Genomic DNA, 23,266 nt, shown 5'->3' on the forward strand with positions numbered 1-23,266 from the left:
GTAATTCGTGTGAACCACCGGCACATGCAAAATTAACTTACGGCGGACTTGACGTTGGGGAACTAAAATGTTAATTTTATTTAATAAATCAGGACAATCAATGAGATTCTGACATAACTTCAGGAGAAATGCGATGTCCGACGCATCTCTTCTAATATAAAGAGGAAGTAAATGGAATTGATTACAATGGAATTCGTAACTTATTCTAGGGATTTTAAATTTAAAACACAAGTACCGAATAAACTTTTTCTGAATGGATTCCAGCTTCAATTTGTAGATCCCATAGTGTGATCATCAGCGAAGAGGAGATATTTACTGTAACGGAAACAGGTGCCAATGTCATTTATATAGATGATAAAAAGGAGTGGCCCGAGCAGGGATCCTTGAGAGACTCCAGAGGGAATACATGTCCAGTGAGACATGTAACCATTTAAAACCACAGCCTGAGATCTGTTACTGATGTAGGATGAAAACCAGCGGTATAAGTCTCCTCGAATACCAGACTGAAGGAGTTTATTTAGTAACATTCTGTGGTCAATACGGTCAAAGGCTTTGCTGTAGTCTGTATAAACAGCGTCTACCTGATTATTGTTATTCATTTGATCCGAAATAAAATCATTAAATAACAATAAGTTAATATGTTTATAGACGGATAGATAGAATATTATACCCTTATAGATGGATAGATAGAATATTATTTGTACACACGCATGAAAATAACTTACCTACATACAAGTTAAATACTAACACATTGTTAAAGCGATTTATCCATATCTTGTAATAACGCATTTTTTTTTGGATGTCTCTCATAGACTGTCATCGAGAACTTTCATTCGACGGTAGGTGGACTGAATGAGATTTTACAAAAAAATACCTACTGACGAATAAAGAACCTCTTCCTTATTTCAAAGTGCGTTAAAATTTTTCCACGCGAATTACGTGCGGGGTCTAGGCATATCTAAGTCTATGGTGGAAGTTGCGACACATTAACCGGCGGTTTAATTAAAAGTTCACCTGTCTAGCACAAACATGGCCGCGGGGAGCCAGAAGGTCATCAAATTGATGTTGATGAACTAAACTATATTATTATGATTGACTTACGTAACGGCTTTTGGAATAAAGGGCGAACTTGGAAGACCTTCGTGTAGCGGTAAATTGATGAAGCTCTACAAAATATACACACACACAGAATACCTCTATGTATAGAGTTATTCAATTTAATTTGATTTTGATACATAATCTTAGGAAAATCTAACTAAGGGCGTCTTGCACAACAAAGTTAAATAAAATTGAATAGTTTGTCTTTTGCTCTGACAGTATAATGTCAGAGCAAGAGGTCATAGATTTAATTTTATTTAACTTTGTTGTGCAAGACGCCCTAAGTCTCTCAAAACTAACTATAAGTATTTTTATTTTGAGAATTTTAAGTTTTGTTAAATTAAGATTAACCTTCGGTTCGGCAAAATTTCCGGTCAAATTATAGTTTCCCTATAAGTAATAAATAGTTATACATATAAATTGCTACCTAAATGTTCTGCAAGTAAATATTTCAAATTGTTTGCGCATATCATGATCATCATCTGCAACAACAACATTTGACGATACGCAACGTAAACGGAGGTTCCTGTGCTCGCGGCTCAGAAAGCGAACAGGAAAAGTGTAATATCTCATTACACACGGATCGGAAACGAAGAAGAGTGATTGATGGTAATGACGTTAATGGGATACATAAGGATATACCATTAGTTTATTTTCTTCTATGGGATATACATATATTTATGTACACATAAGGTACTGTCAAGGACTCGAATGTTCCCCTATTTATTTTTAAACTGAACGGATTGACCCTCGGGGTCACTCTATCTTACGGAAAACGAAGTATCGGAGAGTTGCTGCGCCAACCGAGACTCTATCTCATTGTATTAATCGTACCGGTTTTTTTTTCAGTTGAAGTAAACTTGCGGAAGCGTGCCTAAGTGTTAACTACAAACACACGTAAAACAATATGCACAGAGGATACTGTTTTGGAACCGCGATTAGATTTCCTCGATGGTACTTAGGTAATAATATTTCTTAGAAACTAATCTGCCAAGCAATTTATACTGCAATACAAACTAGATTAATGGAGGGTAGGTATTTTCATTTGATTCTTTTTCATACAAACAAGATTAACTATCTAGGTATTTGTCCAGACTTCAAGAGAGAGCTAACAAGAATCGCATATCGATAAAACACTGCTAATAACTTCTATTGATATCGTTAAATACGCATAATACTGTATAATATAACTGTATAAGTAACACTAATCTATTTGATCAACAAACAGAGCTTTTCAGAATTTTGCACTAACACCTTTGAACGAAATTGATAAAGTTTTCGGAAAATCCTATGAATACCTTAGTTTTCTGCGCTCTTAGGCCTATGTCCTTTTACGACTGATGATGCTGATGTTGATGTTATTGTAATGATGTTGTTATTGATGATGATGTGTATAATGATGATGAGGAAGCTACGTCACCTGTCGAACACGAGCATGGCGGGGCAGCGCTGCAGGCGCGGGTAGCCGCCCTGCCACTGCCAGTAGCGGTTGCACGACTTGATGATGATGATGATGATGAAGATTATAACAATGATGATGATGAAGCTACGTCACCTGTCGAAGACCAGCATGGCGGGGCATCGCTGCAGGCGCGGGTAGCCGCCCTGGCACTGCCAGTAGCGGTTGCACGACTTGATGATGATGATGAAGATTATAACAATGATGATGAAGAAGCTACGTCACCTGTCGAAGACCAGCATTGCGGGGCATCGCTGCAGGCGCGGGTAGCCGCCCTATGGCACTGCCAGTAGCGGTTGCACGACTTGATGATGATGATGATGATGATGATGATTACAATAATAATGATAATGTAGCTACGTCACCTGTCGAACACGAGCATGGCGGGGCAGCGCTGGAGGCGCGGGTAGCCGCCCTGGCACTGCCAGTAGCGGTTGCAGGACTTGCCCAGCGGCACGTTGCCGTTGGCGTCGTCGTTGCAGAGAGCTGGAATAATAGAAACATGCTGAGTTGGGAACCTTTTTATAAATGTATCTCGGTTTGCGACTCAAAGTGGACTCAAGTGCTCTGTGAAGCGGTAATAGAGCTCTATTACCGCGTCGATGTGTGATGTGGAATTCGTAAAAGTCAATGAAACTTCTTGTTAAATACAGTTATACTGTAAAGCTTTTCCTAAAATGCATCGCTTAAAAAGCTGGCGGTACGGCGGCTGGCGTTAAAAGTTTTAGCATCAAAGAAACATGTTTCAAACTGTCCTTTATTTTGCATAAAAGTTTGCACAGCTTAAAACTCGAAAACAAGTACAATTTGAAGCCAGTCAAGACCACTCCTGTCACTAACCGAATAAAACAGCTTTATTTGCACCGAAAGTCGTGAAAAAGCCCGACTTGAAAACTTAATCAAACCGCTTTTATGGTTAAATTTGTCTGAGGGACGAGTGAAAAATGAGTTTGTTTTTGTTGCTGCAATAAACTCTTGCATCGCGTCTAAATTGAATATTGATCGGTCTTAGCCTCTTAGCTCCGCTAAAAGAAAAAAGATCACGGCATGCGACAGGGCAAGAAATTACAGGATATTAAAATAGTGAGTGTGTGTCTTGTCATGTCTATAACAGATCCAATACCGGACTAACGCTGAGTTGCACAAAGGAACTTTAACCTAATGTCGACCTTAAATGCCTTGCTTTGACAGTATAAGGACAGACATAGGATATCTTTTAATGCTGACATTAGCTTAAAGTTCATTTCAGTAACTCGGGGTAAGTAAATTTTACCACTTGAAGCAATTATTATTATGCACATTTTTAATACTAAATATTACAGAACTACACTGAATAATAAACTAGTTAATCCATCTAGAAGTTGTTCAACATGCTTTCAACGTGATTTTCGCGAAGTTTCGGCTACACACTCTACGGAATTGACGCTGCAGCCTGCCCCGAGTCTAGTTTCATGTCATTGCCTTTGCTGACACTTCCAAGCCTATACCGACATCCAAAGTGAGATGGTTTACTGCCAGTTTCTATAACTCTATCTATCTATTGTTAGATTGTTATAATTGACAGATTGTTACTTTTGCTTATGTCAAAACCGTATGAAAATAACTACCTACTAGAACTACTAGATAGAGATATAGAAACTGGCAGTTAGAAAGAATGGTGATTTGAATATTTGCAATACCTATGTGAATCTAGACTTGGAATAACACACACATTCAACACTAAAAGTTGCATAACTTTTGAACAACAAAGACAATTTTGATAAAATATGGGTAAGATTGACGGGTAGCATTACCATTCACACTAAAAAAACTAAATTGAAATTGGTTTAGCCTTTTGGGACCTACGCAATTTACGCATACAGATTCTTGTAAATAATTATTCTTATCAATAATAAAACAAAAATATATGTACACGCACACGCCACGCCCAAATAAGTAGGTACGTTAAACTTATAATACCCCTATTTTAAGTCAATAGTTTGAATTAGAGTTGTTACCAGAATCCCCCATTTTGTTCCTCGCATTTAGCAGAATCACGGCCTTTCGTACGTGTTAAATACAAATTCGCCATACAACGTCAACTTCGAAGCAAGTTAGCAAGCAGACGGTAAAGTTTAAAATTAGATTTCATAGCATACATGGTATCGTTCGTCTGTCTCGAGCATAGAGTTCATTATCTTTTAACCCATTCAGGGCGATATGGACAAAAGCGTCGACGGTCGTGTGAGATTATGATCAAAGCTTTGATGTAGAATCCCTCCTTGTGGGCTTCGCTGCATCTTCAATTATACATTGTGTGTGTGCGGCTTTATGTGTGTATAGTGCCATTGTTGGTGGAATGAAATCATTTAGTTTAGTAGTTACCTGAGTAGGTTTCATTGTATGTAAGTTAAGTTAAGATAGTTGTTGTAATTTTCCCGAGTTACGTATTATAATTATACAATGAACAGAATCTAGAAGAAGAAGAAAGAAAGAAAGAAAATACATTTATTTCACACACACACGGAAACAACACACAAAATAAATAATAAAACAAATAATAAAAAAAAAATCTAAATATGTAGTTATAAATAGAACCTTTGTTTTTCTTCAATATCCACCCAGAGGTCAGCGGTGCGATTCCTGGATGGGTCCATAATGTTTGAGTTTCTATATTGTGGTAAGTTTCTAAGTTTGTTTAGGAGATGATTAGGAGAAAGACTGATCTTACTCGAATATGCGAAAAGTGACACGATACCTACTTACATGATGTCGGGTGGTAAATGTTGAACAACGTTTTTTTCAGGAGGATCGGTCCATCCAGACGGAATATTATTATGAATTTTCAGAACAGTGCCGACAAAAAAACAACGAACAAATTATAGTAGGTTGAATACAACGAGAGAGGCGTGGTCACTCGAGCTAGAGAAAAACTTACTTATTCCGTCAATAATTAGTAGGCTCCTTGTGACTAAAACTAATCCCTAAAAACCCAAAGTGACAAAATCTATCTTCACTGCACGGCTAGGTCCTAGAAGAAGTGACATCAATTGGGATCAATTGACATATTGAGAAATAGGCTTGAATGTAATCTGTAGGTAGGTCATGCCGATAACACTACAAGGGAAAGGACATGCGTGGCCTTTGAATCTGTTATTGTGATATCACTTTGCGTTTCACACAATTTTTTTTTTGTTGTATTAAGTTTTACTCTATCGCAAATTGTCTGGCGATTAAATGGTTTTTTTTTCTTCATACCAAACCAACCTACTTAGAAAAGTACAAAAGTACAAGTAATTTTATCATAATGTTTTGTATTTAAATGCCCCGTTTGTATTACGAAACGATTTTTACATGAGAAAGGTAGAGGTAAATTATTAAGTATGATTATTATAAAGCTCAACAAAAATAAAGCATTATCCTGGTAAAGATTCTAGGAAAAAAATTACACTGACTGGGTTTCGCGAGATTAAAATTCAACAAGCGGCCCTTGATGGAATAATAAATTAAAGTATTCAATACACGCGCTAGCAATCGAATTGTATCCCATTCAGGATGGATTTACGGACCGAAAAATATTATGCATTTTTGTAATGATTTGATTTGAACTTCATTCGCCTTGTCGGCTGTAAAAGCTTTAGGGCCTTACCACAAAAAAAAACAGTGTTTAACAGATGTTTAGCGCTATCAAACGCCTACAAAATCTGTCAAATTTAGATTTAAACACTTGTTAAATAATGTTTAAAGTTTTTTGTGGTAGCACAGTTAATATTTAAACAAAATCACTGTGTGTTGGTGATTTTTTTATCCACCCTTTATCCATACAGTGTCAGTCGATTTGAAAATTAACGGTTTTTGCTGTAGTGGCTCTCGATCTTTTCGCTAACTATACCTATGGCATTCTTAACTAATCTGAAGATTGATAAAATCACTCTTGGTATAAGTGAACCACGATCTATTACACAGATTGGAAACCATTTGGGTGACATGAACATAAGCACGGAATCATTATTCTAATGGATTTACCGATCATTAGTATCATTACCCTTTAGAGGCAGTTACTAAAAATAAATTGGTATTGAGTAATAGCTTTGCGCATTGTAATGATATCCGTTTGTAATAAAATGTAGGTATAATGGCAAAAATAAGCGAATTTTCTAATAGAATGTCTACTTAGAGATACCTATATCACGATGTAGGTCCATTATTTGTCACATTCATATGTATGAAAACAAATTAATAATACAAATCCAAGTATCAGTACAGAGGTAAGTACAGTACTTACCTAATGTTAAAGTTAGGTGCAAAGTAAGAATAATAATTGGTATCTTTTCAAAAAGTTATTCCTAATAGAGAAGTGAGAATAATAATAGTTAACGAGACAGCTACCTATGCCAAGATTTCCAAGAGTGTTTAAGATTACAGTGGGGTTACCGCCACCGAACATTAGTTATTATAAACGTCGCTCGCTGGTCAACTCTGACGCAACTTGTATGGATCTGACATATCATGACAGATGTTGCACAGGCGGGCGACGCTGCTTATGGATTGTTAATTGCTAATATTCATTGGTGGTAGCCCCACTAGGTCGACATCTAAACGAGTGAAAAAGAGACTCACGATGTTTCTGACAGCCGTCCACGTTCTCGGGCCAATCGCAGGAGTGCGCGTTCTCATTGTACAGCAGCCCGCCGATGCAGAGCTGCTCCGTGGCGGTGCCGTTCCAGCACGTCCAGTAGCGCGTGCACGACGTCTCGTGCCCGAAGATGCCGTACAGCCAGTCGCAGTGCTCCGTGCCGATGGGCGGGTCTGTGGAAACGTGCGTAGGTGAATGTTTATTTATTTGACTCTTTATTGCACAAATGATACAAATGTACAAAGAGTGGACTTAGTGCTAAATGCATTTTCTCCCAGACAAACTTGTACAAATGTACAAGTTCTGCCAGACAAACAGAAAAATTTGTAAAAATGTGTGCAAAAAAAGTACTTATGAAAGAAAAAATTAAGGAACTAAAAACAAACATAAGTATATGAGGATATACGAAATTGCTCTTCTTGGGATGTCGCATGTCAGTGAGAAAGATATAGAGTAGAGTAGAGTTTGGTCCTTGTTGGGTCGAAAGTTTAAATTGCCAGTCAGCCCCCCTACTCTTGAAAGGCAATGTATTGCGTCTGTCTTGCGTTGTCAAAAAATCATAACTTCTCTTCAAAATCGTTTTTACAAAGACTAAAAATACTTATATAATCAGCTAGGTAATGCCTATTTTAAGAACCTAGAAACAAGAATATAATGCATACAATTTAAAAGTTATTTTACAAAAACGCTAAAAAAGTATTTTTTTGGCAAAAATCTAAAATAAATTCTTAATTCTGGGTACTTGGTTCTTAGTGCTAGGATCTAAAAAAGTCTTTATTTTGATGAACATTTATGTATTTTTACTTTTTGTAAAATCGATTTTGAAGAGAAGTTATGATTTTTTTAATGTTGACAACGCAAGACAGACGCAATACATTGCCTTTCAAGAGTAGGGGGAGATTTGCGATAGTCGTTGACTGCCCAGGAAGCCACAGACTTAGAATAGACATTAATATAAAATTATAAACAGGGGATTGCTTCTACCAATGAAATATTTTAAGATATAAAAATGAGAGCAACTTAATAATTCATTACCACTGCCTTGTCAAAAATTCACAGCACATTAACTCCAACTTATTCATTTCATAATCCAGGGGACGTTTAAAGCCTCTTTTTGCTGGTGAAAGCTGCATTATAAATGAATAATAAATGATTTCCCGGAAATATAAGTGAAATTAAAATTAAAATGGTGCCACCCCTGTCTTTGTGCTGTGCATATTCAACCGGTAATTATGTTTACTAGGAACGAAAATGATTCGCGGAATCAAAGTTTTGTCAAATACAATACCTATATGTTCCGAGAAACTGCATGAAGGTAAATAGAAAACAAAAATTCTAACGGGTGCTTATTCCTTTTTCATCGATACAAAGAAAACCGTAGCTTAACCGTGGCTTAGTTAGGTTTGAAAACAGGAAAAGAATTTGAAGTACATAACGTGCCTTTTAGCCTTGGTTTATTTTACTCTGATAATAGGTAGATATGAATTTTTAGACATAGCCCATTCTGACAATTTCTCGTACGACGCGACGGTCTGACAAGACTTTTGTTCCACACCATGCTTCAAACAAAGTGTCGTTCCCTGGTATCCTGCCCAAATATAAACTCCACCACTTACTTATCTGAACCTTCGGGTACTCGCAATAATTAGACCGCCACGGGTAGTCGCACCCCTCCGTCACTCCCCTGTGCTTCCCCGCGAACACCAGTCCATTAGGACAGTCGTACTGGACCGCCTGCCCGTTGTCGCACTCCCAGTACTTGTCACAATACTTGTTATCTGCGACTATGCGAGTCTTGGTCTTGCAAGGGTCCTCGACCTGTGCGCAGGAAGCGATACTGGCCAGGTATAAGGCGCCAACTGGGAAAGAAGAAAAGAGGTTGGTGTGAGATTAATGTGGCGGTTGTAGACTCTTTGGTTATTTTGTTATGATTACATAGATAAGAAAAGGTAGGTGTGAAAATTTATGGGTGGATTTTAGCCTCTTTGGTTTACTATGAGTTGAAGGAACGATATTCTTCCATATCATATTTATTTAGACAGTAATAATTTCACTACCGAATCTTTAATAATGTATTTGTCTATTTACACATGCAACAAAACATTGCCACACCAAATCAGGCACGCTACATTTCATCACTGTTCATAATTCGCCACGCCATTTATGTGCACATTAACACCTATCAGAGTACCGTAAAAATTGCGTGTCAAAACTGTCAAAGCATTATATTCGCGTTAGCATGTCTTTTGTTTTACTCGCGCATTGTTGTACAAACATTGACAGGTTATGTCACTCGGTGAGCGAGAGAAAGTGCATTGGTTTCCGAGTTGCATAATGCGATGTAACGAGTGACATTTGACATTGGTACTGCCTTCCTATTCAGGACATGTATGTCGTATGTGTATGAAACTTAAGAAACGTTTCCAATGCGACAGTGACCTCATTGATGGGCTTGACTATACAGGGTGTAGAAACTTAGTTGGTCACGTGACTTTTTACTATGGAGAATGATTATTTTTTTTCACGAATTTTGAAATTCTGATTTCAGTTTCGGGCTTAGATATAACATGCTGCACATCGTTTTGGCTTAGTATACCCTTTTTGCAACACCCTGTATAATTATCTTTTTCCATTCGAGCGGGCTGATGCAGTTGATTATGATTATGCAGTTGACGATTCGAGAGAGGTGGGGACTAGAGTAACAATTTGAGCTAACACCGCTACTAAGGTTTAAAAAAGTTAACCTATGCTAATATTATTATTAAGTAACACCGTGGTTAACTTCACGTTTCTTTCGATAAACACTTACAATGGAATAGTGTAAGTAAATGGTTGAACGAATTTAAAAGTGCAACCTGCAAATCTTTTAAAGATCGTATCAGAATCATTTAACTTTTGCATTGACTCGACTTGGGTGAAATATTTGCGCTGGGAAGTCTGAAAGTCACGAGCTCGATCTTTTATTTACCGCTATCGTTGCATCTCGGAAGTTCCTGACAATTCCATCTGTGAACTTTCTTAAAAGATTATGATCTGAAAGGCTTCCACCAAGTATTTTAAAAGAGAAAATACCTATTTCTAGAGAAACTTATTATATATTACATCATTATTTTTAGGTACCTAAGTATATAAGTATAATTACACATGTAAGTTTCTAGATTTAGTTTGTAGGTGCCTAGGTACTTTTATAATAACAAAACATTATTTTAATTATTCCTTTAGAATTCTTCAGTACAATTTAATCATAAATATCCTTCCACCCTAAGGTTGTCTTGAAAAAAGGCCGCCGTTTTTGTACATATAAATAAAAATAAAAAAATAAAAAGAAATTTTATTGCACAAAAAACAGTTTAGGTACATACATATTCCGTTAGGTACACTAATATTAGACTATAATTTGCACATGTCTTATTTAAGTTATAATCTTAGTTAACAAAGTGGTCCCCAAACTAGGCTTTGCCCGTATCTTGGGGTACCGTAATGTAATCAAAAACAGTTTAAAATAAGAAATTTCAAATAAAAATGAACAGTTTAAACTAAAAAAAAAAAAAAAAATTATTTTTTTTTAACAAAAATTAAAAATAAATTATGTCTCTTTTGCTCAAACAACAACATAACAATATCTTAATCTAAAATACTTTCTGTGGTGAAGTAATCTAACTGTAGAAGACAATCTTTTAATTTAATTTTAGCCTCACGAACAGACATATCTTTCATATTGCAGTAGTGTAACATACCATTATATATATGTGATCTTATATAAGCTCCAAACCTTTGACCAAAGGAAGTGTTAACGTAAAGAGATGGCATTTTGAACACACGTTTTTTGCATAATTGATCGTAGAGATCAGAAGTTAGTACTTTTTTGTGGGTGGAGAGACAGAGCCTAAGAATGAATAGTTGACGGATGGTTAGGACTTTAGCTTCTTTGTAAAGAGTTTGGGTAGGGAATCTGAAATTTTTCTTGTGCATAACTTTTAAAACACATCTTTGAGCTCTTTCTGGAATAATTAGGGTAGTTTTTGCTGCACTGCCCCAAACTGGAATACAGTACGAGGCAATGGATTGGCATATGGCAAGGTAGACCCTTGTAAGAAGAAATGGTTCGGCTGAATTACGGAGTTTTTTTAGTATAGCTGCAGTTTTTCTTATTCGATTTGCCAGACTGAGCGTATGCTCTTTGAAATTAAGATTTTGATCTAATATCACGCCGAGGTACTTAATAGAATTAGTTCTATCAATAGACTGACAGTTACAATCTAGGATTTGTGTGAGTTTGCACGTATGAATTTTTATATGATTAGGAATATTAGGTTGTGATGCGGCAGTTTTATGGAAGCATAAGTATTTGGTTTTTTTGTGGTTTATAGTTAGTAAGTTGTTTGCTAGCCAATCGTTAATAGCCACCATTCCCATTTCGGTACTGTTATATGTATCTTCCCAATTTCGGCCCTTGAAAATGATAGCGGTATCGTCGGCATAACATATTATCTCTGCATTAATCATATTATTATTAAGGTCATGGATGTCATTCATATACAAGAGAAAGAGAGTGGGGCCAAGTATACTTCCCTGAGGGACGCCGTAATTGACAGGCAGGGTTGCACTTTTTACTGATTCAATTTTTATAAGTTGTTCTCTATTAGTGAGGTAACTTTTGAACCAATCATGTGAAAGGCCTCTGATACCAAAGTACTGGAGCTTCTTAAGTAGTATTTTTGTTGACACGGTATCAAAGGCCTTTGCCAGATCGAGGAACACACCAATACAAGAGTTTCCACTGTCCAGATAGGTTGCAACAAGTTCAGAAAGAAGTATGACTGCGTCTTCGGTGGATTTATTATGTCGAAATCCGAACTGCCGTGGGGATAAAAGCCCATGGGATTCCACGAACTTCACCAGGCGTTTATTAACCACTTTTTCCAGTAATTTAGAGATTACGCTAAGTAAAGAGATTGGTCGATAATTTTCGGGTGCATTTCTCGTGCCATCTTTAAATATTGGGGTAATCGCCGATATTTTCCATGCTGTAGGGAAAACACCGTTGCCAATGCTTAGGTTAAATATATGGGCTAGGGGTTCTGCTATTGCGTTTTTAATTGTTTTTAATAGAAGTGGAGTGATACCATCCAAGCCGGGGGCACTACCAGTTTTTAAATTATTTATTATACTAATGATTTCATGAGGATCTGTAGGCTCTAAAAATAAGGATTCAGGGGGTTCTTTACCTTTCATGTTAGTAGCAAGTTCATCCTCTGTGGTGTTTGTTTTTCTAATTATTTCGCGGGCAAGGTTTTGTCCTACTGATGCAAAGTATCTGTTTGTAATATTAAGTGATTCAACCGGGTCATTATGTATAGTAGTGAGATCTATGTGTTAGTATTTAAGTTTATTTTATGTGTGTGTACAAATAAATAATATTCTATCTGTCTATCTACCTTACCTACCTATGCAGAGGCAGACACACGATTTCTCGTAATCCTTCATTGAGTATGCAGATGTGGTGTATTGCCGCACCCTTTTAATAATTGTTGTATTATTTATTTGATTGGAACCAAATCTAGTTCTTGCTATACATGGGATAAGCAGTACAAATTTTTTTTGCTCATGGGGCCATTCTTGGAATGTGCTTTAGATCTGCCATCTGGCTTACTTTCTAAATAGGTCCCTACTATATTATAGTTAAGTGGGAGATACTAGCTACCTACTAGGTATCATCTCCTCAAAATTCATCAGTCTAAAAAACAAAGCGGGAAGCTACCAAAAGAACGTCTATTACATAACTCTTTGTTTCCGATGCTAATTAGTACTATTGGCAATACTGGTATTGACTATACTCACTACGCTAATTGTACTTATATGCCTGTGCAAGCACAAAGCTAAAATGTCTATTGTTTTAGCAATTGTGACGAAATCTACGCGTGTGTAAGCGTATGTTAAAAACGGACCTAGTCATAGGCAGGCTTTTGTGAATGGCCTAGCCAAATAAAACGACTATAATGTGACTTTTCTTCTATTAGATCAGACATTTGAATTGATTTAATATCGAAAATCTATCGTTTGGTTACAAATTGACTAACATTTTCATATGAGTGAGACTTTTTTGTGTTGCACTTACAAAGTGCAATTTTCTCATGCAGTTATAATTATTATTCTTTCGTCATCTTGAAGGATGTATATTTTTATTATTAATTTAGATACTTTCATATATTTAACTTACCTTTTTTGTGAATTTAAAGTAACTGAATTATTATTATTATACATATAGAGATATTCTATACATTGTCGTATATATAGGCTGTAAATTTTCAAGATACCTAATAGTGCAATACGGGTCTAAAATATATTTACATAGACTAGCAACGGAAGGCTCTTTGTCAGGCCCGAAAATCGGAGGTCTTTATTTAACTTTGGCCTTGACCTCATTCATAAGGTCACTGCACTTGCTTTGAAGTCTTCGGGTTTGAATCCGGATCGATGTTTCCAAATTTTGGGAAAGGTAACTGTAGCATTTTTTTTGCTTTGAATTGTTGTGGTTTCTCGTGGAATAGAAGCAAAAGTTCGCCTTCTGAATACCCGTGTTCTTAGGTTGTGTAGGTACCTATAATAAATACTTAATCAAAAATATATACTATAACGTTAGGATGATGTTTTATAATAATAATGAAATAAAATGTAGAACTTTAATCGATTTATAATATCAGAAACGAATGAATCCCAAACTAAACTAAATAAAAGCACTACTTATAACGTTATTTCTGATATTTTGTTTACGTATACATAATGAGATAAATTAATATTAATTTGATTACCGATAATTACTTATGTAGGTATACGTAAGTATTAGCATTGCATTTGCAAATACTGCCTTCATGAATTACAGGATGACTATATATCACTAATGTATCCGCCCACAATAAATATTACAATACAGTAATATTTACGGATGCATATTAGTAAATTAGTCAATCCTGTGTACAGTAATGCAGTACTTATAACTACCTATTAGAATAGGATACCCAAAAACATTTCAGACGAAAAAAATGTTTAAAGCTGAAGCTGTTGAAAGTTGAATCGAGTTGAAAGGTCAAAGTTTTTGGCACATCCTTGAAGATCGTGTTTTTACTACAATGCTTGTTTACTAATTCTAAACTATTAAACTAAAAAATAGTTTTGTAATCACCTATTCAATTCGTATAGGAAAGTAAAGCAATAACCCATTGGTAAGTATGTTAGGCTATGACTCAACTATTTACTACAACTACAACTGACTTATCATTTGTTTGAAATATGTATTATAAATTTATAAGTATGTAGAGACGCTCTATTTGTTTGTACTTAGAATTCTTAGTTAGATACTAAAGTTATTAACTATAATAGGTAGTTGGTAAGTATAAAAAAGTACGGTGTTTTATGGTAAGTTGTGTGAAAAGAAAAATACCAATTATTGCCCTGTAATGTAAATCGATATTGATATTAACTGCGCATTAATATTGAAATATTTAACTTCAAACAAAATGGAATTTATAAATACAAAATGAATTTCGGAGCGTCGAGCGTTAAAATATTTAAGATGGCAGAAACTTTCAGTCTGGTAGATAAAAAAACAATACATGAATGTCAGACAACAGATTTTTCGATCATCAATATCCAATTATGGAATTCCAGGTTCTTCAGAACATAATATTATTATGTACCTATTAATTGTAAGTAAGTGATTATTATGTATCTAGTACCTATATGGAGTATTAATTGTATCTACTTATATTATTTATTATACACGATATTGCAAAAGTGGCTAGGCTTACTATGCAACACTCTGTATAAGTTATATAGTATAACCTATATACAGGGTGTTGCAAAAAGGGTATACATGACAATGTATTTTTTTTTCGCGAATTTTGAAATTCTGATTTCAGTTTCGGGCTTAGATATACCATGCTGCACATGTAGGTTTCGGCTTAGTATACCCTTTTTGCAACACCCTGTATAACGGGCTCCACACTTATGAATACATATCCAGCGACAAGTCGTGGTCTCACAACAACTATTATAAATAAATTGATACACCATCCGCGTTCATGTCCACTAATAAAACCTTACCCTAAATTGGTAATAAGATTAAAGGCGGTGAAGGAAACAGCAGTAGAACGCAATTTCCCGACAAATTAAACAGAAAGAATGGCCTCGTTTAGCTGGAACCTGAGCACACATTAATTACCAATGTATGTGTGTGTGTGTCCCTGCGCCTGGAGAAAGTTCTGGAATACCTTGAGATAGATAATGGCAAGAGAGAGAACCTTGAAAAATTCCTATAGACCCGCCCTCTATATAAATACTGTTTTAAACATAGACCGATAAAAATACCTACACATCTTATTTACTCTACCTACTTAAATGTCCGATGGAATTATGGAATATTGTTGAATTCGGGAGCTATTACTGATTTTTTCAGATTAGATTTATGATGATGCCTAACGTGACCAACTTTTACTATAGAATCAACTTTGAAATCGTTAAAAAAAATATGAAAAGTTTATTATTACCTATGGAAAGAGAGACAACGACAGAAAGAGCCCCCCTTATCCGAACGGAGAGTAATTTGTACAAATTGACGTTCATCAAAAAATTTAATATTTATGAATACGATGAATAAAAATATTTGACTTTGACTTTGGAAATATTACAAATAAAATTACACAATTTCATAACATTGCGTTTGTTTTTCAAAATATCAAAACATTAGCTTTTCTTCATCCAGAATAGGTTTGCTAACTCCGTATAATTGGTGCTAAAAGGCGCTGTCACCAAATAACAATAGAAATTAACTGAATGGCGGTGACCGTGAGGTGATGGAACTTATTACGTGTGAAAATTGTCACGAAATCGTGTCGGTCGGGTTTAGGAATAGTCACCCGAGCGTCTGCTTTTTGTCACTTGAGGAGAATGTAACACAGATATCTCCGAGTAAATAATAGGTAAGCACATACAATAGGTACCTAAACTTCAAGGATAATTGATTAATGGTTCCTAATTGGCTAAGCAACCTTAGCTTTTTTTCGTTGAATTAAGTGTTTTTTACGTCATTTAACCAACAAAATCTTTAATAATTGCAAGAACATCAGTTCATCGTCTTCGTGAGTGAAATTGCTCGTCCATCGAGATAGTGGGACAATACTGTCTGTCTGTCTGTGGACGTGTCACGATCGCAATCGGTCAACTTAACCACTGCTTCCTTACTTTCTAAGATAAGCTTTTGCTAGAATGCATTGTGGGGCTTCCTAATACAAGTTTTTACAAATACTTAAAAGGATTGCTCCAGTCATGTACACCTACGTAGGTGGTCTGAAAAGTTTCCGACCTCAACGTGAAGATGGCAGCACACATCAATTAAAGTCAGGGAATGTAACTGTGCATCTTTTGACAGCAACACTTCAAAGTTTCAGCCATTTTTGACGCGTGGTTTTTATTTTACAGTCGTTTGAGTGAGTCGATGTGAGCATTTCTGTGAAAATTGAAAAAATCGAGTATCGAGCTGTCTTAAAATATTGATTTTTGAAAGGGAATACCCCTACCCAAATCAAAGATGAGTTAGATTCTGTGTACGGGGACTCTTCACCGTCATTTACCACTGTAAAATTTTGGACAGCCGAATTTAAACGTGGCCGTAAGAGCTTCGGAGATGATGAACGTTCGGGACGTCCAAAAACTGTAACTACTGACGATAACATCGCTAAAGTTCTCCAAATGGTTTATATGTGTGTTTATATGTGTGTTTATTCAGGATACCAACAGCGTAACAATAATAAATTTCACACAGCTTAAAGTTAATAGTAAGGCTAATTACAGGTTTCCCTAAATTAACTTAGCGAATTTAAAGTTATTTAATGATTTTACATGAGTTAACTACAATAAAATTTACTGACAAAAGAAAAAGAAAAAAGTACTTATCAATAAGTAAGTTTGTGATAAATTACCTAACAAAGTAGAACAAAAATAAATAAATTGTTATGCATAACTATGAGAAATCTAACAATTATAGTTGCTGAGAAATTAGTGACTTATTTAAATACACTTTCACAAATAACACAATAATTTAAAACTGTAAAATACTAACATACACAGTACGATAATAATTGTGTATGCATAATATCAAGAATGTCACTGGAGAGAACTGTACTCATGATAATAAACATGTGACTTATTAAAGTTAATAAGTACACAAATACAAATAAAGACAGTGTAGGTACCTAATTATTCTGTTAATTTATGTAGAATAAGTTTTTTAAAAGTATTTTTGGATGTATTAAACATGTCAATCTCGCTGAATAGCTTATTATATGTGGCTGCTGCTCGAGTGAGAGGTTCGTTAGAGCCGCAGTTGGTGGCGTGAGGGGGCACATGCAGCAGCGGCGTGTGGCGCGTGCGGCGGCGCGGCGCGCGGTACGTCACCGCGCCCACCAGCGCACTGCAGTCTACGCGACCAAGCATCAGGTCGTACAAGAATCCCATATCCAACATAATGCGGCGTTCCTCTAACGTAGGGATATTATTCCTACGGCACCCATCTACGTATCCTGTAGTGGAGTATCGCTGACGAAAGTTCAGGTGGTTGATGAACTTTTTTTGGATGCTTTCTAACCGGTGTTTGTGGATCATGTAATGTGGAGACCAAATAGGGCTTGCATATTCTAAAATACTGCGGACATATGCGTAGTAAACGGATTTGATTGCGCTAATATCATTAAATGGTTTACAAGAACGCGTGACAAAGCCAAGACCTCTGTATGCTTTGGCAGCGATAAAGTCCACGTGGTCAGAGAACAGACATTTAGAGTCCATCAACACGCCAAGATCTTTAACATTATCAGCTCTTTGTATTACAGCACCGTTGAAATTGTAATGATAAAGAATTGGCTTGGGTTTTTGCGTAAAACTAACACACACGCACTTACTAACATTAACAGTTATTTTATTTCTAGTGTAATAGTTGGACAAAGAATTTAAGTCTGCTTGAACAGCCTCACAATCTATATGGTTTTTCACTTTGAAGTATATTTTTTTATCATCTGCGTATAAAAGATGATTAGTTGTGATCAAGGTCTTATGTATATCATATATATACGCATTGTAGAACAAGGGGCCTAAATGTGACCCTTGAGGTACGCCTGTCGGAATCGAAACCAAATCTGACCTATAACCACCCAGTACTACAGCCTGCGATCGATTTGACAGATACGATTTAATCCAGCGAAGCAGGTCACCATGGATTCCTAGTTGCTGCAGTTTCTATGGTGTTAGACGACCGCCGAATTAAAGTGAAAGAGATAGCAGAGGCAATGAAAATGTCCAGAAAACGTGTTTATCACATATTAAATCAAGATTTAGGCATGAGAAGGCTGTCCGCGCGTTGGCTGCCGCGTTTGCTAACGTCAGACCAACGACGCGTTCGAATGAACATTTCCAACGCTCTGTTGGCCCAGTTTAGGCGCAATAAATCCGTGTTTTGGCGCCGCCTAATTACTGTTTTACAGGCTATGTAGAAGAATAAAAATAAATTTTAAGAAAAAAAATCTTGTATCTATGTTAGGTCGGAAACTTTTCAGACCACCCACGTAGATTAAGTATGGATATTGAAATAAAGATTTATTATATATGATATATCATTTATACAGGATGTTGCAAAAAGGGTAGGTATACCTACTAAAAAAAAACATTCTCCATAGTAAAAAGTTGCGTGACCAACAAAGTTTCTATGGAAAATGATTTTTTTATTGCGAATTTTGAAATTCTGATTTCAGTTTCGGGCTTAGATATACCATGCTGCACATGTAGGTTTCGGCTTAGTATAGCCTTTTTGCAACATCCTGTATACCTATTATTATTGTCATAAAGAGACTCACAACGATTCGCATTGAATCGTGACCGTAGCTGGACATAGGCCTCTCCATGATATCCTCGACTTGCCATCGTCCTGCCACTTTCTCAAGGTGGTGGTTCCAATAGGGGGGTTGTCCCAGTCATGTTACATTTGCCTTAGAGTGGTACATCTACTCTCTACAACACTGTTATCGCGTTTATTTATTTAAAATATCTGTATGGATAATAAAAACACTTCACCTTCGCAATAACATTTTTTACCAGTAAAACTGAGCATTCAACCATTAATTTAACAATAGAATTGTTGAAATATTCGTATAATTGTCTCCCAGTAGCACACATAATACACAAACAGAAAGGAACGTATGACCTCTGAATTTTGGAGATTGCAAATGAAGTGGGTAATTTTAATTAATATTTTTAACCTTTAGTTTCCATTTTCTTGGCCTATGTGGTAACCTTTGCATGGTTTCAACCTTTACACGTCACGTAGGTTACACCGGCTTGTATAAGTAAGTACTACACTTTTTTTCCTAACTTAACTGCCTCTGTGGTCTAGTGGTAGAAGCTTCGCTTCATGACCCAGAGGTCCCGGGTTCGATTCCCGGGTAGGACCATCAATTTGTGTTTCTAAATTGTGGTTCTGAGTTTGGTTAGGACATAGAAGGCTGATCACCTGATGTCCGAAACAGTGAAACGATCCATGCTGTCGGATGGGCATGTAAAGCAGTCGGTCCTGCGCCTAGCTCTCTCCAGTCGTGTCGGTCAATCCGTCCCATTGGGCTATGAGAGTGATGGAACAGAGAGTGCTCCTGTGTACTGCGCACACACTTGGGCACTATAATCTACTCCTGCGTAGATGGCTGATCTCAGTTGAGATTGGCCGCCGTGGTCGAAATTCGGCTAGGAGGACATTATTACTACACTTTTAAATACCCTTTTTCCAAACTATACTAGTTCTTAGCGTATATATTATATACAAATACACACATAAAAACATATTTTCGTACAAATAAGAAATAGGTATGCACTTATTGTTTGAAAAGATGAATTTGATTACATAGAATCTTCTTCATAATGTGAAGCCGACGAAAAACTAACAAAGTTGGTAATTTAACCATACTGGTTGGTACAAACAGAGTGGAGAATCACAATTTCTAGCCAAAATTATAACAGTTGTAGTCACACATTATTAAATATTGACTTCTGTTCGATACGCTTTTACACACATGTACGCCCATTTGCTTTCCAAACATAGGTACTTAATAATTCTTCAATTATAACTGCGATTGATAACTAATTATTGATAGACCAAATAATATAGGACCCCATCGTAAGCCAATTAAAAAATCCACATGGCTTCGTTATGAGAGCTACTTATCCTGGAATGCCCATGGAAAACCCTTTTGGACGCAATAACCTGGCGCGGAAAACCTAGTAAGTAACCTAAAACCTATAATCATTTAAATTGGTCGTCATCACTTATAAACAATTCTAAAGCCCCCAATATTACCGCGGTAACTATTGGCATATCACGTTAGTGTGGATCGGCCAGAAGGGACTATATTTTTATGAATTTACGAGGTACTAAAAATAACTAGTTTTAAAGCTTTTTGTGAATTGCTTGATAGTAGTGGGGATAAAAAATAAAATGATCTATTTTTTCTATGAATATAATGGCGTATCCTAAGCAAACTTGATTGATAGATATTGTTTGCACAAGGGTATAAGAACCGATGAATCAACTATCCTATCTCTAGCTTATCATAATAAAGTCACTCCAGGTACAGAAAATACTGGTAAATTATAACACATCATATACATCATGCCAACAATATTCCAAGCTTAATATCTACATACCTACACCAATTGCCAGTAAAGAAAAAGTTGTGAATATGCATAATAAAAAAAACTCTTTAACATTTTGATTACCGTTGGATGAGTCATCATCATCACGACCCATTACGTCCCCACTGCTGGGGCACGGGTCTCCTTCCAGTGAAGGAAGGGTTTAGGCCTAGTTGGATGAGTGGTTCTCAACATTTATTGGCAGAAGTTTTTGCTTTTGGCATTTTATTTGTTTTAAGAGTACAAACACTAGGCTGCAATTGTATTTTCAGATTACCAAACACAATGAAAATATAAGTTAGTACCTACACTATTGGATTATTTTCATTTTATCAATGCAAAAGTGGTATTTGAACGTTGAGACTCTACCTCGTCATTCAGTGTTTATAAAGCTGTTGCAAGTTTAAGGATTGATTTTTCAATAGTCAGTTACTTAAATGTTATCTGAGGAATAATTCTGATGCTGTCGCGTCTGAATGTTTCTGTTTTAAACAGACATAAACACATCATAACTTAAAACGGTACTCTTTTTACGCCTGCAATGAAATTTTGAATCCATACATAGTTACATTATGACTGAATTCTATTAGAACTATTCGTACTGTGTTCAGCCAATCCAATTAATGTAAGACAATAATAGGGCAATCTAAGTATATCGAGTATTGCATTTAGCGTAATTAATTAATGCAGATGTACTTATTATAATAACTAAGTAATCTAATTTATTGGTATCAGCCAATAATTCTAACAAACGGATGGCGCAGCGGTTAGCAACGCTGACTCTTGTGCCGAAGGTATCGGGTTCGATTCCCGGCCGGGGCAGATATTTGTTTAAACACAGAGATTTGTTCTCGGGTCTTGGATGTGCCCGTAAAATGGTAATAGGCCCGCCCCTATTACATTGGGACTAACATAAACATTATCAGCCAATATCAGCAGATTGTAAGCCACCAGTATGTTAGTCCTCTAGTCCGATACAAGAAGATCAATTTACATGAAATGATTGATTCTTTTTAAATATTTTAATAATTAAAAAAAAAAACTAAGATATGTTTTTTATTTCCGAGCATCTAGTTATAAAATTTCATTTCGTTTCAGAGTTGGTTGCATAGGCTTCGTCCACTCAAAAAAAACTTCTGGATTTCTCAAAATTCGTAGAACAAAAAACTCACATATTGAAAATCTCTTTTTGAAGTTGGTTAAAAAATAATGTTGTCAAGCATGCCCTTCTGACATTTCGGCTTACTATATTTTACATGTTACTGTATATGTATACGATTCCCTGTCTAGCTGGCTTTTCCCTGTTCGTTGTCTCCACTCGAGAACTCAGAATAAGTTCATTTTTATGGTAAAAGTTTGGGAACCTCTACTACCATTAAGTGGCATAGTAATAAAAACACGATACTTTTGTACATTAGCCAGATTAGTTAATAATGAAATGGGACATCATCGTATTCATAACTTTAGTGCCTGCCGACCGGTAGGATTAAAAAAACGGTTTTGTCTAATTGATTAGGTTAGTAAGCATGTTTTTTTCTTTCAAAGTATAAAGCACTTTGCTGGAATTATGTTATCATGGGAAGTGGGTAATTTTGAGTAGGTTGTAATTTCTTAAGTTTGATGTAAGGTTAAGGTAATCTATATACAATAATATACCTAGATATTCATTATTTAAGATTGTAAGTACCTACGTACTTTAGAAGTACAGTAAAGGGCAGAAAGACCTGACCCCTCTCAGAAACATTGTTACTATGAGAGGGGGGGTCAGGTTTCTCTGCACTTGACCGTACCTACCACCCCAAGGCCATTTTGGGTTACTATTACACTTTATTAACACCCTGTACTTATACCAAATAATTTGATTAAGTCCTATGAACCCCTACCTCACTCATCGAAGGCTGATGTGATGGATTACATGGCAACCAGAATGGACATTTATTTATGAAGACATTTATAAATAATTCAACTCACCGATGACGCCCGCCCAATGCCGGCTAGTTATCATTCTGATGGCTCGCTTGGTAAATAGGACTGTAACAAAAGAAAAAAAAAACATGTTTATTTTTGTTTTCGGCCAGCAACTAAAGAAGGGTGGACTCAAAATGAGGTCGCTTACGTTTGGTATTTAATTATTCGACATAGGTTGATTCCAAATATTTTTTCTAATTTAAGGGTGGGTTGCACCATTTAACTTTAACTATTACAAACGTCAAATCCCTTGACGAGAGAGATCAATCTTCAAGAGATTTGACGTTTGTAATAGTTAAAGTCAAATGGTGCAACCAACCCTTAATGTTTTTTTTACGATCGATCGATGAACGTTACTTCATTTCCTGAGTTTTAATGTATTAGGTTGACTTAATACA

The 23,266-nt window shown here is 36.0% G+C and overlaps 1 protein-coding gene across 2 annotated transcripts in view; it reads right to left on the reverse strand.

Annotated features, from left to right (window-relative positions):
• The window catches only part of LOC105380712 (protein obstructor-E), a 37,964-nt gene that overhangs the window by 2,431 nt on the left and 12,267 nt on the right, over positions 1–23,266 (reverse strand). Inside the window, exons 2-6 of one of the 2 annotated variants that reach the window (XM_048625890.1) lie at positions 22,872–22,931; positions 8,789–9,031; positions 7,157–7,345; positions 2,973–3,043; positions 2,654–2,703 (exon numbers count right to left, since the gene is read on the reverse strand). In XM_048625890.1, coding sequence (XP_048481847.1) covers positions 2,654–2,703; positions 2,973–3,043; positions 7,157–7,345; positions 8,789–9,031; positions 22,872–22,905 — 587 coding nt within the window. In that variant the 5' untranslated portion in view covers positions 22,906–22,931. Of the gene's footprint in view, positions 1–2,653; positions 2,704–2,922; positions 3,044–7,156; positions 7,346–8,788; positions 9,032–22,871; positions 22,932–23,266 lie in introns of both variants that reach the window. The other variant, XM_048625889.1, reaches the window with a different exon arrangement.

This window comes from Plutella xylostella, chromosome 15, assembly GCF_932276165.1.
Source record: "Plutella xylostella chromosome 15, ilPluXylo3.1, whole genome shotgun sequence".
Lineage (NCBI taxonomy): Eukaryota > Metazoa > Arthropoda > Insecta > Lepidoptera > Plutellidae > Plutella > Plutella xylostella.